This window comes from Marmota marmota, unplaced genomic scaffold, assembly GCF_001458135.2.
Source record: "Marmota marmota marmota unplaced genomic scaffold, marMar, whole genome shotgun sequence".
Classification (NCBI taxonomy): Eukaryota; Metazoa; Chordata; class Mammalia; order Rodentia; family Sciuridae; genus Marmota; species Marmota marmota.
This window is the reverse complement of record NW_026000093.1, coordinates 22140505-22156058: the sequence shown is the minus strand read 5'-3', so window position 1 is coordinate 22156058 and position 15554 is coordinate 22140505. Positions and strand designations below refer to the sequence as shown.

Sequence of the window (15554 nt, the reverse complement as noted above, 5' to 3'; positions counted from 1 at the left end):
ATGTGAAAAGCTCTTTAGCTGCCCTCCCTCATCTCTCTTTTTTTTTCTCTTGGGCTGCAGCTGCTGACAGCAGGCACAACTGAGCTATAATTTGGCCACATTTGGCTCATGTAAATTGTGATAAACAGTGAGCCCATAATATTTATTTTAAAGATTCATTCAATGAAGGTAAGCGTTCTTGACTTGTGTATACATGCTAGTCAATGGAAAGCTGCAGATGAACAGAACAGCTCTTAATTTCATACTCCACAATTAATACGGCTGCTTGATGCTCTGTGTTTCACAGGTGCAGGGGTGTTGGAGCCCTTTGAAGAAGTGTGGAGCTAATAGCCCATATATAATTCAGAAGAAGAAGTCTTCAATGGAAGACCCCCGGGGGATAAATGGACAGTCTGTAAGTAAACAGAATGTCAGTCCTAAGGAAAGAATTATTACTTTTAAAATCGTAATGACTATTTTTGTTGTAACCTGAGCGTCTGGAAATTTCTCAAAAGCACTTTACCAATTTTTAATGATTTTAAACTTTACGAATTAAGTAGTGCACTGTTTCATCAGCCTAACCTAATTTCTATCTTTTCTTAGAGGTATCAGTTATCAAAAGGAGAGACATAGAGGAAAAAGCCAACCTTTCGTATTATATAATTACACCAATATGCATAACATAATTTTAGGGCTTCCATGTTCCCTGGCCTCAGGGAAAACATATTTGTCTCACGAAACTTGAAATTAATGTCTACATTTGACTTACCTTGTATTTGTTTTATGAATGTATGTGGATATGAGTTAAAAATGTGTGGTTTATTGTAAAGTTTCACGGTTTGATGAACTCTTGAATGGACTCTTGAGTCAAGAAACCTGTAGTTTATATATTTTTTTTTGTTTATCTTGAGAGCAGACAAGAAAGAATTCAGAAATTTTCCTCAAGTTCATATCAGAAAGAAAGGTTTTCTTTGATTCATAAATGACTATTTCTGATTAGAGGTTATCTCATAAATAACTTCTGAGCTATTTAGAACTTGACCAATTCAGTGAATTTAATTTTTTAAAACCATTTTTTCAGTAAGTTAAAGTTATTTCTTTGGAAAATGTCTATATCAATATTTGGGGTGGCATGTGACTTTCCTTTTCAGATTCTCTGCTCAGATCTGATGCTTTCAGACAGAAGGTTTCCTAGCTTGGCTTTGTTCACAATAGAATTATCACAAGCCCAAAGGGTGATCTTTAGTAATGCTGTTGTGGTTCCTGTAAATGTGTGTTTTACAAGACCCATTGGTGTTCCGCAATAAGCAGTAACTGCTAATGGATGAGGATTTTAATCACAAATAGTCCAATGCTAGCATGGTAGCTTCACAGTCATACTGTATGCAATTACTGAGGCTATTTTATGGATCCTCTAAGTCATCTTGTGAGATAATTCACATCAACCACTTTGAGATCACTTTGCATAGTGTAGCTTATACCCTAAATAGAAAGAGCATCCTTAGCCCTTTTAGTTTGTTAGTTTGTATAAACTCCTGTGATGGCTCTGTGATATTTGATTTTATTATATTGAAAATTCTTTTGTAGTATATATAAAATAAATTAAAAATAAGCTCATGAATGACCTCATAGTTACTGCCACCTTCCACGTAACTTTACTTCTTAGAAATCAAGTTGATGTGTTGGAAAATCACCCACAAATTTAACAACATCTGCAAAGAAATGTTGCCAATATTTCTTCTGGTATTTCATATTTTGCCCATTATAATTTAAGAATGAAGAATTTAATATTTGAGAGTATTAAAAAACAGCTAAAAATGTAAAGATTAAGAGAATTTACCTTGACATGTTTAGTGGGCCATTGCTTATCATGTACTTCTTTTAGTTTGTTTATGTGAGAATGAAGCAGATTTGCCCTTAAAAGGTAGGTGGCTGTCCTAGGGACACAAAACTCGTGAGCAATATTTCTTGAGAGCAAATACCATGTGGCATTGCTTGAAGAAGCTGTTTCCTGGAGATTTGGCTCCTGCCCGCTCAACCACGTACAGCAGCCATCTCTTCAGAGGTCACTGTGTGGAGGCCTCCGGTGGGCTCTTTAGGACTCCATCCTTCACCTGGCAGGTTTCTTCTTTCCCATAGGAATGTGGGGGAAAGAGACTCAAGATGAGAAGAGTACCTGGAACTTAGCTAAAAACTTTAAGGTGACTCAGGAAAAAAGGATCGAATGTTTTTTGGACTAGTACCCAAAGTGCTTATGTTTCCAAACATGATCAAGTTTGCCCTTGCTCCTCACATTCATCTTTCAAGGCTATTTCTTATAAAATGTCTCAACTACACAGAGTGAACACAAGAATACATTGCACCTTGATACATTAACAGCACCTCTGTTAAACTATTGAAAGGCACAAATCTTAACTGTTCAGTTTTGACAAGTGGATATAACCATGTAACCTGAACCCTATCTCAAGGAGCACCCGCATCACCCCAGAAAGTCCTCTTGTGCCCTTTCTGACTCAGTGTCCCTGCAGTGCCCACTCTGGCACACGGGCAAGTATGGTTCCAATCCCTTTCACCTTTGATCAGTTTTTCCTGTTGTTCCAAATAATCATAGACACTGAGTCCTCATTCTGTGTCTTCTTTTGTTTCTGGCTTCTTTCATATAGTGTTATATCTGCGAGATTGATCAATGTTGCTGCAGATATCAAGAGATTGTTCTTTTCTATCGATGAGTAGTGTCCATCATAATGTATTCTTTAAAAAAATATTAAATATATTCTAAGCACTTCTCTGAGAAACTTCGATTTTTGCATCTGTAAAATGAGGAGAGTGAAATCTGTGTAACCTAATTAGTGTCCTTTCCAGCTTTACTGTTTGATGACTCTTCCTTTCTTGCTCACGGAGTTACACCTGCTGATGGTTCTGGATTGTACCTCATTTAGTGAGACTTAACACTTGCTTCTCTGGGCTTATTCTTGAGAGTAGTACTTTGATTTTTCTCATCAGGAAGATTATTTTTTTTTTTAAAAAAGAATGCATCTGGGAAGGTTTTTCAACACAATGACAGTTTGTAAAACACCTGCAGTGTTCAACATGTGCTATAGTATGACTCTCCATGGCCTCTGGTAGGGGTCTTTCTCAAGTCTGTGTGTGTGTGTGTGTGTGTTTTCCTCTGCTCTGTAGGTAGACATGTGATGATATGGGGAGGGGGCAGTGATGCCCCTCATGTTTCCTCTGACTAGGAGGCTAGTGAGAGTGCCATCAGTGTTTAGCCCCATGACAGCTGGTTTCAAGGGAGGTGAAGATGGCAATTGTGGAAGCCCTTAAATGACGATGTGCTCATTTTTAATCTTGGGCTACTATAGATCAATATGAAAGTGGAAGCCAACATTTTTTTTTCTGTGTGTGGGTGGAGGGTACTTGGGTTTGAACCCAGGGGTCTCTGTCATTGAGCTACATTCCTAGCCCTTTTTATCTTTGATTTTGAGACAGGGTCCTGCTAAATTGCTCAGGCTAACCCCAAACTTGTGATCCTCTTGAATAGCTGGAATTACAGGTGTGCATCACTGCACCCAGCTTGAAACTAACATTTTTAACGTGGTTCATAACATTTTAAGGAGAAAAAAATGGCTAAATAGGTGAACATTGAAAAGTGCCCTGATCCCATAAAGTAGCCCTGATCCCTAGCAGAGTTCTGGAAACATGTCTATTATATGTTCAGGGACCATGAACAGAAGTAAAGTAGCTTATTATTTTGATCCTAGTTAGACATAACACTGGGCCAAAATGTTAAATCAGAAATTCTATCTGTCTTATTCTTGAATGTTCTGCTTATGTGTCTCCCACTTTGGGGAAGAGGAAATAACCCTTGCGATTTTCTATATTCTATCCTCTCCTCAATTGGCTTCATGAGGACATAGCACATAGTGTAGAAGAAGAAATTGCGGGGACGTCACATCATATCTTTCATAGTTCATAGTGCCCCAGTTTGCCTCTCTGGGAGTGCCCACATGGATGACATTGTTTTGCTCTCCCAAAACAAGGCAGTAGATCCACTGAAATCTCAGTGGCTGTCCTGGTTGCAGGTGAACACCTCAGAGGCACAAACATCAAAGACCCAGGCTATGCTTGCATCTCTCAGTTTCTTTAGTTTCTAATAATTTCTAGAAGGAAATTGTGTCAACATAAAAAAGCATCTATGAGATCTTCAAAAAATAAGTGACAATTAAAAGTAAGTCACTGTATCTTCTTTTTGAAGTTGTAAGACCTGCAGTTTATAAACCCATGGCACAATAACCCAAACCTTGCGACCACATTAGATTTGGAGTCAGAAGACCTGGTTTCACTTTTTACCAATTGTATGACTTGGGACAGCATTCTAAGTGTCAGTCTCATCAGCTCTAAGACAGAGATTATAATATTTGTCTTCTCTTATTTAAAATTACAATTTTGGAGTTCAAATGGGGGACCATTAAAAATTCTTTGAAGACTGAAAAGTGCAATATAATTTTAATGTACTTTTTTTTGGCGGGGGGGCTTGTACCAGGGATTGAACTCAGGGGCACTCAACCACTGAGCCACATCCCCAGCCCAATTTTGTATTTTATTAGAGTCAGGGTCTCACTGAGTTGCTTAGTGCCTCACCATTGCTGAGGCTGACTTTGAACTCGCAATCCTCCTGTCTCAGCCTTCTGAGCTGCTGGGATTACAGGCATGTGCCATTACACCCAACCCTTTATTGCACTTTTTTTTTTATTAGTTGCTCCAGACAATACAATGATCTTGACATATCATACATTTGATTCAAATCGAGTAATGCACTTTTTATTGGAAACATCTCTTGAAAATGTGGTCATGGATAAAAAATTATCTGACCACCTGCAAGTCTGCAATAAAAATTGAAAAAAACAACCACTATGCTTGTGCCAGGCATTACAAACACCAGCATTATATGTGCTTGATTATTGTATTTTCAGGTGGAACGTGGGAGAAATGGAAGAAATTAGATTCCAAGACATTAAAGGGAGCACTTTACCATAGTAGCAGATAGTTATTACTTTTTATCTCAAAAACTTGGAATGATGGTATTTTAGATCTTCTTAGAATAATGATACTTCAGGGCTTCATTGTATTTGCACAAGTCTGCCTCTTGAGTGTCTTTAAATTAATAAATGTGAAATGCTAATAACAGTTTCTTCTGAGATTCTGGTTTCACAAGAAAATCATTAAATGAAATGTGTATGTGTGTGTGTGTGTGTGTGTCTTATTCCTATACATGGAGATTCTAGAAATAAACATGACTTTTTACCAAAAGGGAAAAAATTCAATAATTATTTTATTAACAGAAAGATGTACTTTTTTTTTAGTAGAAGTCACTGAAAATAATTATAGAAATACAACCCACGTTGTAAGTCAAACTAACAAGGAAATTATAAATTAAATCAGTTTCATTTATTCAGCTTTAACGTGAATGAGATATTTTAGATAAGTGAAATTTTTTGATTACTTAAGTTTAAAATCATAGAATTCAGTGTGTTTTCCCTCCATTTATTTTCTTAAAGTAGAAAGATCTTATTGGAAACCTACTGTATTTAGTTATCTTTTTAAGTCTCAGGTATTTATGACAAAATACCTGAGAAAAACAAGTTAAAGGAGGAAAGATTTATTTTGGCTCATGGTTTCAGGCATGTTCAGCCAAATCCATTGTTTGGGGCCTGAGGTGAGGTGGAACATCATGGTGGAATGGTGTGGAGGGGATAAGCTGCTTATCTCATGACAGCCGGTAAACAGAAAGTGACAAAAGGACCCAGGACAAGATAAAGTCCCAAAGGGCACTCCCTCCAACGAGGCTATACCTAGTTTTTTGTTTTTTTTTTAACCACTTGCCAATAGTTAATTCAGCTATGAATCCTTCAGTGGATTAATCCTCATTAGGTCAGACCCTCATGATCCAATCATTTCCTAAAGGCCTACCTTTGACTATTGCTGTATTGGAGATCAAGCCTTCAACATGAGTTTTTGGGGGATACTTAATATTCAAACCATAAAACCTGCATTGGTTTCTTAGGGCTACTATAGCAAAATACCACCAATTAGGTGCCTTCAAATAACAGAAATTTGTTGTCTCGTGGCTCTAGAGGCTAGAAGTCTTATGCCAAGGTGTTGACAGAGCCATGCTCCAAAGAAGTCCTGGCTTTACTTTCTGAGCTTCGGATGGTGTGTCAGCAATCCTTGGCTTTCCTTTGCTTGCTTTTATCTCTGCCTACATTGTCACATGGTGACATGTGTCCTCTTTTATGCCTGTATCTCTTCTTGTAAGGATACCAGTCATAGTGGATTAGGGATCATTCTGATAACTTTAACTTTATCACTCTGCAAAGACCCTATCTCCAAATAACATCATGCTTACAAACACTGGGCTTTGGACTTCAACGTATCCTTTTGGAGAAATATAATTCAACCCATAACAAAGAATGATAAGTATGTAGGGCCTAAAACCTTATCTATTTGCCTGACTATCCTTCTGCCAGCTCAGTAATTTGAATAAGTTTGGTTTATGTGGTTGCAAGTAGTGAAACTTACCATGAGCTGGCTTAAGCAAACAAAAGACTTAAGATAAAAAGTATGCATGGAACCCACACAGTTTTATTTTTGTTTCTTTCGGCACATTTTCTTCTCTCCTCTCTTTGTTTATAGACTGGTTTTTCCTGGCTGTCCTTGCACAGTCCTGGCTGATCACTATGTTTTGCACATTACTGGGTCATCTACCAGGTGGAAAGAAAGACTCTGGATATGCATGGGTCATGATTCTGTGGCTGATGGAGCAGGAACTGCAACAGAAACACAGAAGCTCTCAGAGAAGCAGCTGGCCAAACTCTAAGGTTCACACGCCTACTGTGGACCTTGGGGAACCCTACAGGTTGTGATCACTGAAGCACCAGTTTGAAACTACAGTTGTAGTCTCACCTCCTTGTCTTACAGATATGCATCACCTACATTCTACCCATCTTTTTCTATTTTCTTTTTTGTTTTGCTACCAGGGATTGAACCCAGAGGCGCTTAACCACTGAGCCACATTCCCTACATTTTTTTTTTGTTGTTTGGAGACAGTCTCACTAAGTTGCTTAGGGCCTGTCTAAGTTGCTGAGGCTAGCTTTGAACTTGCAATCCTCCTGCCTCAGCCTCCTGAGCCCACTCTAACCATCTTGATGGACAAATCTAATAATGAATGTGCATAATTATTTTCTAATGCTTAAGACTCTTTTTTTGATTATTGGTTATGAGCCATATCCCTAATATGCTAGATTTCCACCCTTGATCTGTCTGGAGCCACAGTCTTTTGCATTATCAGCACTAGGTGGTAGGGCTTAGAGCTGGGGTGATCTAATTGCTATTCACCTAGGAGAGGGTGAATAGCAAACAGATAATAACATAGCAAACAGATAATAACTCACTGTGAGGTACTGAAGAGAACCCTGACTAGGTTTCTGAATGCTGAATCTAGGTTCTTTCAACAAATAACCTCAAGAAATCTATTTCAACTTATGAGCTGCAATTTAGTTTTTATAGAGACAATAATAGGTCTATAGTATTGGGTGCCCATGAAGAAGAAATATGATAGCATAGGCCAAAATACTTTGTGAAGCAATACGTACAGCCACTGGTGCCAAGCCCAGAGGGGCATTGTTTTGGAAAGGGCAGAACATTTCAAGTCAGACCTGCTTTAGTCTTTGCTCTAGTCTTGGGCAAGTTTTTAAACCTCACTAAGCCTCAGTTCTTCCTCATTTGTAGAGCATGGATAATAGCACTTCTTTTCATGATTGTGTGATTAGAAATAATACTGGAAGGGCATACCGTGAATAAAAGCACAGATGCTGGAACCCGACTCCTTGGGTTCAGATTTGAGCTGTGATGCTCACCCCTGAGCAGGTCTGCATGGTGCCTCCCCTGAGCCACTTTCTATGTCTGTAAATGGGACAATGATTGCAGAGGATTCATGAAGAATGAATGGGGTTCCTTATGTAAGAGTGCTTAGAATGTTGCTTGACATATGGGAACGCTTCTCGTCGTTACTACTAACAGTATCCCAAATATACCAGGCACACACATGGAAAGTGCTTAAAAAATACTAGCTGTTATTAAAACGTATTTGACTGGGGGACAAGGTACTATCTCTTAATTTAGATGTAATGGATGCACATTTGCAGGATTAGGATGAAATTATGACTTGGGATGTCAGACTGTGCTGGAAGGAAATAGGCAGGATTTTTTATTTAAATAGGCAACACTGGTTTGGTCACATTGAAACAGGCCAGGTTGGAATGTGATCTGAGAGCTTGAAAGGGACTGGCCATCAAAGTTCAAATTAGGCACCAGGTTGTATTAGCAGTTGGGTATTTTATGTAAAAAATAAAACCTAGACAGGAAAATTACTCCAGAGCCAAGACAGTGACATGTTTATATTTCCAGGGCCAAGCACAATGTCAAGCCCTCCACAGGCGCTTAGTAAACGTTTGTTTATCTGAGCTGGCCAACATCTTGTGTTCTGGTGTAGCTCACTTGGTCCATATGCTCTGAACAAGTGGAGTGTGACAAAGATGGAAATTGCTTGTGACTGATGCTGGAAAAAAGAAAAAGGGTCTCTGACCACTGAGACCCACTGTTCCTTTTCTACCTCGGATCCAACACCCATCATGTCCAGAGGCCTGTGAGTTCCAATCATGGTGAGCAGGTGTAAATGAGCAGGCAGCGACAGTTGCACATAGTTCTCTCTCTTTATGAGTAAAAGGCTCCAACGTTGGGACTTCATGTTGACCCATGCATGACCAGAATCTTTCTTTCTACTTGGTGGATGGCCCAGTAATGTGCAAAGCATGGTAATGAGCCAGCACTACAAGGAGAGCCAGGAAAGTCAGTTCATCAACAAAGAAAGGAGGGCAGTTTAAATTCAAAGAAAAAAAAAAAAAGCAGCAACAACTTCTTGTTTCACAGTTTTGTTAGGGATGATGGTAATCACCCAAAGTGTGAACTACAAGAAGGCCACTTCAGGAAACAAGTAACAAATCTTTTTTTTTTTCCTATAAAGATAGGATAGGAAATATTTTAGGTTTTGTGGGCCAGAAGTTCTTGGCCACAGAGACTAAACCCTGCAGTTGTAGCATGACTGTTGCCATAGAATAACTATGGACCCAAAGTCCAGGAGAGGGTGACTATACACAAAATGAGAATTCTTGCATTGTCTCTTGTTGGCATTTGCAGGTGAGTTGGGTCGATAGTTACACTCTCTCCCCTTCCACAGTTTCTCCTTTTCTTCCCTTTGGGCTAGGCTGATCATCTTGAATGTGACTTGTCTTTCTCTCTGGGCCTCTTTTTATTTATTCATAAAATGGAGAACCTGGGAGAAGAGCTCTACCAATTCTAACTCAACACTGTCATTTTGGTGTTCATATTCTACTGGATGATTGAAATTCAGCAAGATTTTGTATCACAAAATAAATGTGTGGCATCACCAACAGATGTGTAGGAGAACCCATCATAGAAGTCAGCATCTGTATGAGCTCAAGAGCTCAGATAATCCACTTCCTGCAATTTCAGGGGTACAATTAAACCCCATTGTGATGCTTCTTTATGGTTCTAACTTCTTCATTCCTCAATCAATTAATAATATTTTGGTGGAGCTCACAGGATACTTTCTGTTGGCACCAATGTGGCAATCAGGTTTTTTTCTTTTATGTCTGCATTTCTGTACGTCTATCATTTCATTAAATGATAAGGTTACAAAATAATATATAGATATTTCTATGATTAACTTTAAATGATGTCAGGCATATCAATAAAGAAGCACCTGTATTTTTTTTATCCTATTCCCAGAAAATGTTTTTGGTGATTATAAAACATTTTCACACATTCTTTGATACTCCTTCCTTTAGGAGATGGAGCCTCTTGATTGGAACCCCTTGAGATGGATCCCTTGGATCCCCTCCCCTTGAGTGTGGTCTGGCCTTAGTGACTTACTTCTAATAGGCAGAAGAAAGAGCGGAAGTGATGATGTGCCACTATGGATACTAGGTCAAAAAGTCATGGTGGCTTCTTCCCCACTTTCTTTTGGGTCACTCTTTTTGGAGAAAGCCGGCTGCCTTGTTGGGAGGACACTTGGGCAGGGCTGTAGAGAGGCTCACATGGCCAGGTTGCGAAGCCTTCCCCAACAACCCCATTAGTAAGCCATCTTGAAAGCAGATCCTCCAGCCCCTGGCAGACATCCTGGGGATGTTCTTATGGGAGACTCTAAGCCAGGACCCCTCAGCTAAAATCCTCCCAGATTTATGACTCTCAAAAATAGTATAAGATAATAAATGTGTCTTAGTAATTAATTAACTAATTAATGATACTGGGGATTGAAAACCAGGGGCTTACACTCTTTGCCCCAATGTGTGTTAAAGTGCTAAATTTTGTGATAATTTGTTACATGGCAATAGACAATTGGTGCAGTGATTCTGTAACCTATGTTTACATTAAAATTTGTAAAATAATCAGTATTTTGTGGGTTTTTTGTTTGTTTATGTTTGAGATGAAGTTTTTGTCAATTGCCTCGGCTGCTCTCTAACTTACAAGATTTCTGCCTCAGCTCCCAAGTAGCTAGGATTATAGGTATATGTCACCATGCCCAGCCTGTGTTTATGAATAAAAGAAGTGAAGACTGATTGATAATATTCACATATAACTAATAGTACAAGTATAACTAAATTAACTATTTTTTTTTCTCTTATTGCATTTCATGTAGAATCAGTCATTGGGTTTTTTTTTTTTTTTTTTCCTCTCTGTTTTGTAGACTGGTTACATTCCAATGATAATTTATCATCTGTCTCTCTCAAACAGAAACTTTCTTATTCACAGAATAAGTGCTTTGAACGACTAATTAGCATAGATTTTATTCTATTTTGTATTGTCCACCTTAATGTAAAAGTTTGTTTGCCTTCAAGATCTTGAGTTATTGAAGCGCAGAGAGCATGTGAAAGGAACAGCCACCCTCCTCCTGTCACTTAGCACTGTCTCTGTTTTTGCACATTGTGCAGGCACAAAATGTTTTGCTTGAATGAATGAATGAATAAATACAATTGCCAGGAGTGGAGGTTTTGTAAACAGAGGGAAATCTTTACAAGTGCTAGTTTGGCAGCTTTCACTCCATGTGACTCCAGAGAACCAAGCACCTTTGGAAACAGCCCAGAATCAAGCTCAGAGCTTTTCTTGCTCTGCCAGGTTTTGTAAAGGTAGAGGTATCCTGAAAACAAACATTACTGCTATGAAAACTCATTAACTGGAACTCCTCTATTAATTGAGAATTTCTGATAATTTGAGCAAAGGAAGAGGTTAATTTTGTATATATTCCTTTATATAAATAAGATTATAAAAGAATAACAATATGAAGTAATTTAGTCTATGTGAATGAATTGTAGGTGGGCAAAATGAGTTAATAATAACATACCAGAAATTTCAAGTGTTTTTTGCAAATGAACCATATTCACTGAAGAAATTTTTCAGGGTGCTCTGCTAGGTTAAACTAGATCAAGTAATGATTATAATTCAAAGAAATTCTTGAAATTTCTTTAAGAGGTCTCCCAAATTCAAACTTAACATAATCAGATTAATGTCCCCTTATTTTTAAAAAAATTTGACTCTATTAATGTGTACTCCCAGGTTACATCTGTAAAGCTCTAACCAGGCTTGTGTTCTTATTCAGTTTTGGTGAGTGCATACCTGTGAGGGTAGCAGAGAGCACTTGATGGGTGGGCAGCCCCTGAAGGTTTGTCCTGATTTAGCTGCTACTCAGGTGTGTGCAAATCTCTAATCAATTCTGAGCCAGGGGCTTTACCTCTAACACAAAGACAATACAGTTATCCCTTCGTACCCACAGGGGATTGGCTCCAGAACTCCCACAGATAACAAAATCTTCAGATGCTCAAGTCTCTTATATAAAATGTGATAGTATTTGCATGGAACTTAGGCATACTTCCCTTATACTTTAAATCATCTCTAGGAGTCAGTTATGGTTCTGGATGCCTGCTGTCCCAACTCCTTTGGAGACTGAGGTGGTAGGATCTCTTGAGTACAGGACTTTGAGATCAGCCTGGGCAACCCAGGAAATGAGTCTCAAAAAAAAAAAATCCCTAGAATACTCATAATAACTAAGACAATGTTAGTGTTATGTGAAACAGCTGTTTAGGGAATAATGACAGGGAAAAGGGTCTCTCCATAGATTTTAGTAAGCTTTTTCTTTGCTCTGACCAAAACATCAGATAAGAAAATTTTATTGAAGGAAAAGGTTACTCTGTGCTCACAGTTTCCATACATGGCTGGCTCCATTGCCCTGGGGTGCAAGTGAGGAATGATGGAAAAGTATAGAGGAGGAAAGTAGCTCAAGACATGGCAATAAGGAAGCAGAGAGAAAGAGAGAGAGAGAAAGAGAGCTCTGCCTACTAGAGACAAAATATTAACCTCCAATGCATGCCCTCAGTGACCACCTCCTCTAGCCTTACCCTACCTGCCTACAGTTACCATCCATTTAATCCATATCAGTGGATTAAGTCATTGATTAGGTTGTACTTCTCTAACCTAATCATTTGATCTCTGAATATTCTTGCATTGTCTCACACATGAGCTTTTGGGAAACATTTCCCATCTAAGCCATAACACCATGTTTAGTCATGTTTAGTGCAGATGCAATTTTTTCCTTTAATATCTTCAGTCCAGACTTGGTTTGAAGCTACAGATGTGGAATCAATGAATGCAGAGAGCCAACTATATTTCAGTTGTGAATATCAAAAGGAGATCATGAGTGTGTTTAGTAAGCAATATAGCAAGATACAAATGTTGCTATATTCGTAGCAAATATACAAAGTTGCTATTTTTGTAGCAACTACCATATACAAGTATTTATCAAGAGCATATCTCAAAAAACAATAAATGCATATATCCTCCAAGAAGTATTTTCAAAAGATCACAAAAATAAAACCAAGAAAATTCATCTTAAAGTTTCCCTCTTCATAATGGAAAAAAAGAAAAGGTATTTTTAAAAATTTTGTTAATTTTATTGAATTAATTTTTTCATTTTGATGTATGGTGTCCATGCATTGGGTTGAACAAATGTTGAAATGAATGAATCCATTCACTAGGTCTTATTAATTAAATCAAGTATGAACTAAAATTCCAGATTGTATGTTATTTGATGTTTAGGAACTCTCAAATTTTTTTATTATTAAAAAATCATGGGGCTGGGGATGTAGCTCAGTGGTTGAACATGAGTTTATCCTGGGCAATGCCCTGAGTTGGATACCTGATACCACATTAAAAGAAATCATTTGACAAGGCATACAGTGTGGTGATATTTTGAGGGGAGTGCTAGAGGTTGAACCCAGGGACTCAGGCATTCACTGAGCTATATACACCGTTATCCCCAATTTATTTCATTAGTGAGGCTGTTGTATTTCTTTCAAAGTATAGTTATCTCAGGAATATTTTTCAAGAATAAAATTTTATGCTTTGAATATTCAAATATTAATCTTAACACCAATAATATTTTATAAGAATAGAAATAAATGCTGAGTCTGTGATGGATGGCTTAAAGAACATTTCTAACTTGCATTTGCAAAAAAAAAAAAAGATCTTCCAGGCATAATAAATTTGAACTAATACACATTTTTACTTCATTCACTCTCAGGGCTTATAGTAGTGTTTTTGGTGATTTGTCCATCTAACTTTGTATGAAACATTTAAAAAATGCACATTTACCTCATCTCAGTGGTAAGTTGGGAGAGTTAACTTTAAAAATGGGTTCAAATATATTTTGTGTATGTGGGAATGTGAAAATTATGTACCTGAAAAATGTTTATAATTAGTTAGCTGGGGCTGAATTTAACCACTTGTATTCTCAAAATAGTTAACTGTTCATGGTGAAATGGAATACAGACATTTAAAAATAATTTCATCCACACTGTTAAATTTTATTAAAATATTTGTTAAAAATTTTATATGAAATATTACAATTGGTTTGCTCAGTTTCCAAAAAAATATAGCCACTAAATTTGCACTAAAAAAACTAGATCTATGTTTTAACTCCATCAATTGCATTTTATCTGGCCTTCTGAAAAATGGCTATTTATTTGTTTGCCCTGGGATAATTTTCTAAAATACCATGAATGATTTCAACTGAAAGTAAAATATACCTTGTTTACACATCTTAAATTTAAACTGGGAGCCAGTTTGACTTCTAAAAGCAAAATGGTAGCCAACAAAAATTTTCAAATAAATATTTGATCTATGTGTGACATTGAATAAGGATTATAATTGACTAGACTGTCAGTAAGGGCAACAAGTTCACAAGTGTGTGATGAGATTCTGAGTGAACTTATTTGAGCCCTTTGAAAGTTGCATGAACTTTTTATGGGACAAAGTTACATGAAATTTCTTGGGATCTGCTGCAATTGTAACTGAGGTCAGTGGCTTTCATCTACATTGGCAATAAGAATTGAATAGATTTTGATATTACTTTGGAAGACCTGACTCAAAATTCTTCTATTCTCATTTGCTTTAAAAACTGAGAAAGCATCATAAAATAGTAAAGACATGTATAAGGGTAAAAAAAAAAAAAGTTTGTATTCCTATAATGCAATGAAAAATTTAAAGAAGATACATGTATTTAGATTAAAAATTTAAAAGATCTATTGCATGTTAACTCTACTGAAAATATTGTCCCAAGACATTTTAAGTTCTTTTAAGTGTTTGCCAAAATAATGTTTTCCATATTGATGATTAAATTCTCCTTACATCATATATTTGTAAGTCATGAAACCAATAACAGTCCTTGAACTACAAATTACTGGAAGCGATGAAATGAGCTGATTTTTGTGGAAGGTATTAATTTATTTCTTTAGAGATGTTTAGTACCTATTACAAAAGGAATAAATAGTGTGTATCAGGGGCTATTCTAAGCACTTCTTATACACAGCCTTAATTATTACTTGGTGAGACTCTGTGGGAGACTCCTGCATGGAGAATAAGGTGCATCTGGATTACCTCTAAAATTCCTTCCACTGATGAGGTTTAATGCATCTACAACTAACTACCCAGTGGCTTAATGAAAGAGAGGAATTGAGGCTATAAGGTTCAAAGTGGTATTTTCACATTCAAGGATACAAAATGCATAATGTTTGCTGCTGTTTCTTTGGGGTTAGCATATACTTTTAAAGAAGACTTCCTATGTTTTTTCAGAAAGGTTCACATAATGCACATACAGATTAGAAATAATTCTATTTCTTGTCATCCTTCAAGTCCTATGTAAGCCCTCAAATACAGTGAAATCCCTTAATCCTTTTTAATATCTAGAAAAATTACTTACTGATCTGTGATTACACAAGATAAGTTTTAGCTGGTCATAAATTAATTCAGTAATAATCGTGTTGCTTTTCTTTCCTCTTATTTTCTTGTCTCTTGAATTTCTTTTTAACTGACATATAGATGAATAATTACACAGCTGATCTTAAAATGGGAAGTCTAACTAATTACTTGGTGAATAAATAGTACAA

The 15554-nt window shown here is 37.1% G+C and overlaps 1 protein-coding gene across 6 annotated transcripts in view; it reads left to right on the top strand.

The window, feature by feature from the left end:
* Window positions 1-276: 276 nt before the first annotated feature.
* The window catches only part of Eya1 (EYA transcriptional coactivator and phosphatase 1), a 295310-nt gene continuing 280032 nt past the window's right edge, over window positions 277-15554 (top strand). For 3 of the 6 annotated variants that reach the window (XM_048783041.1, XM_048783039.1, XM_048783040.1), the window contains exon 1: window positions 293-394. In XM_048783041.1, the coding sequence (XP_048638998.1) occupies window positions 362-394 (33 nt within the window). In that variant the 5' untranslated portion in view covers window positions 293-361. Of the gene's footprint in view, window positions 395-15554 lie in introns of all 6 variants that reach the window. The other 3 variants (XM_048783048.1, XM_048783042.1, XM_048783046.1) reach the window with 3 other exon arrangements.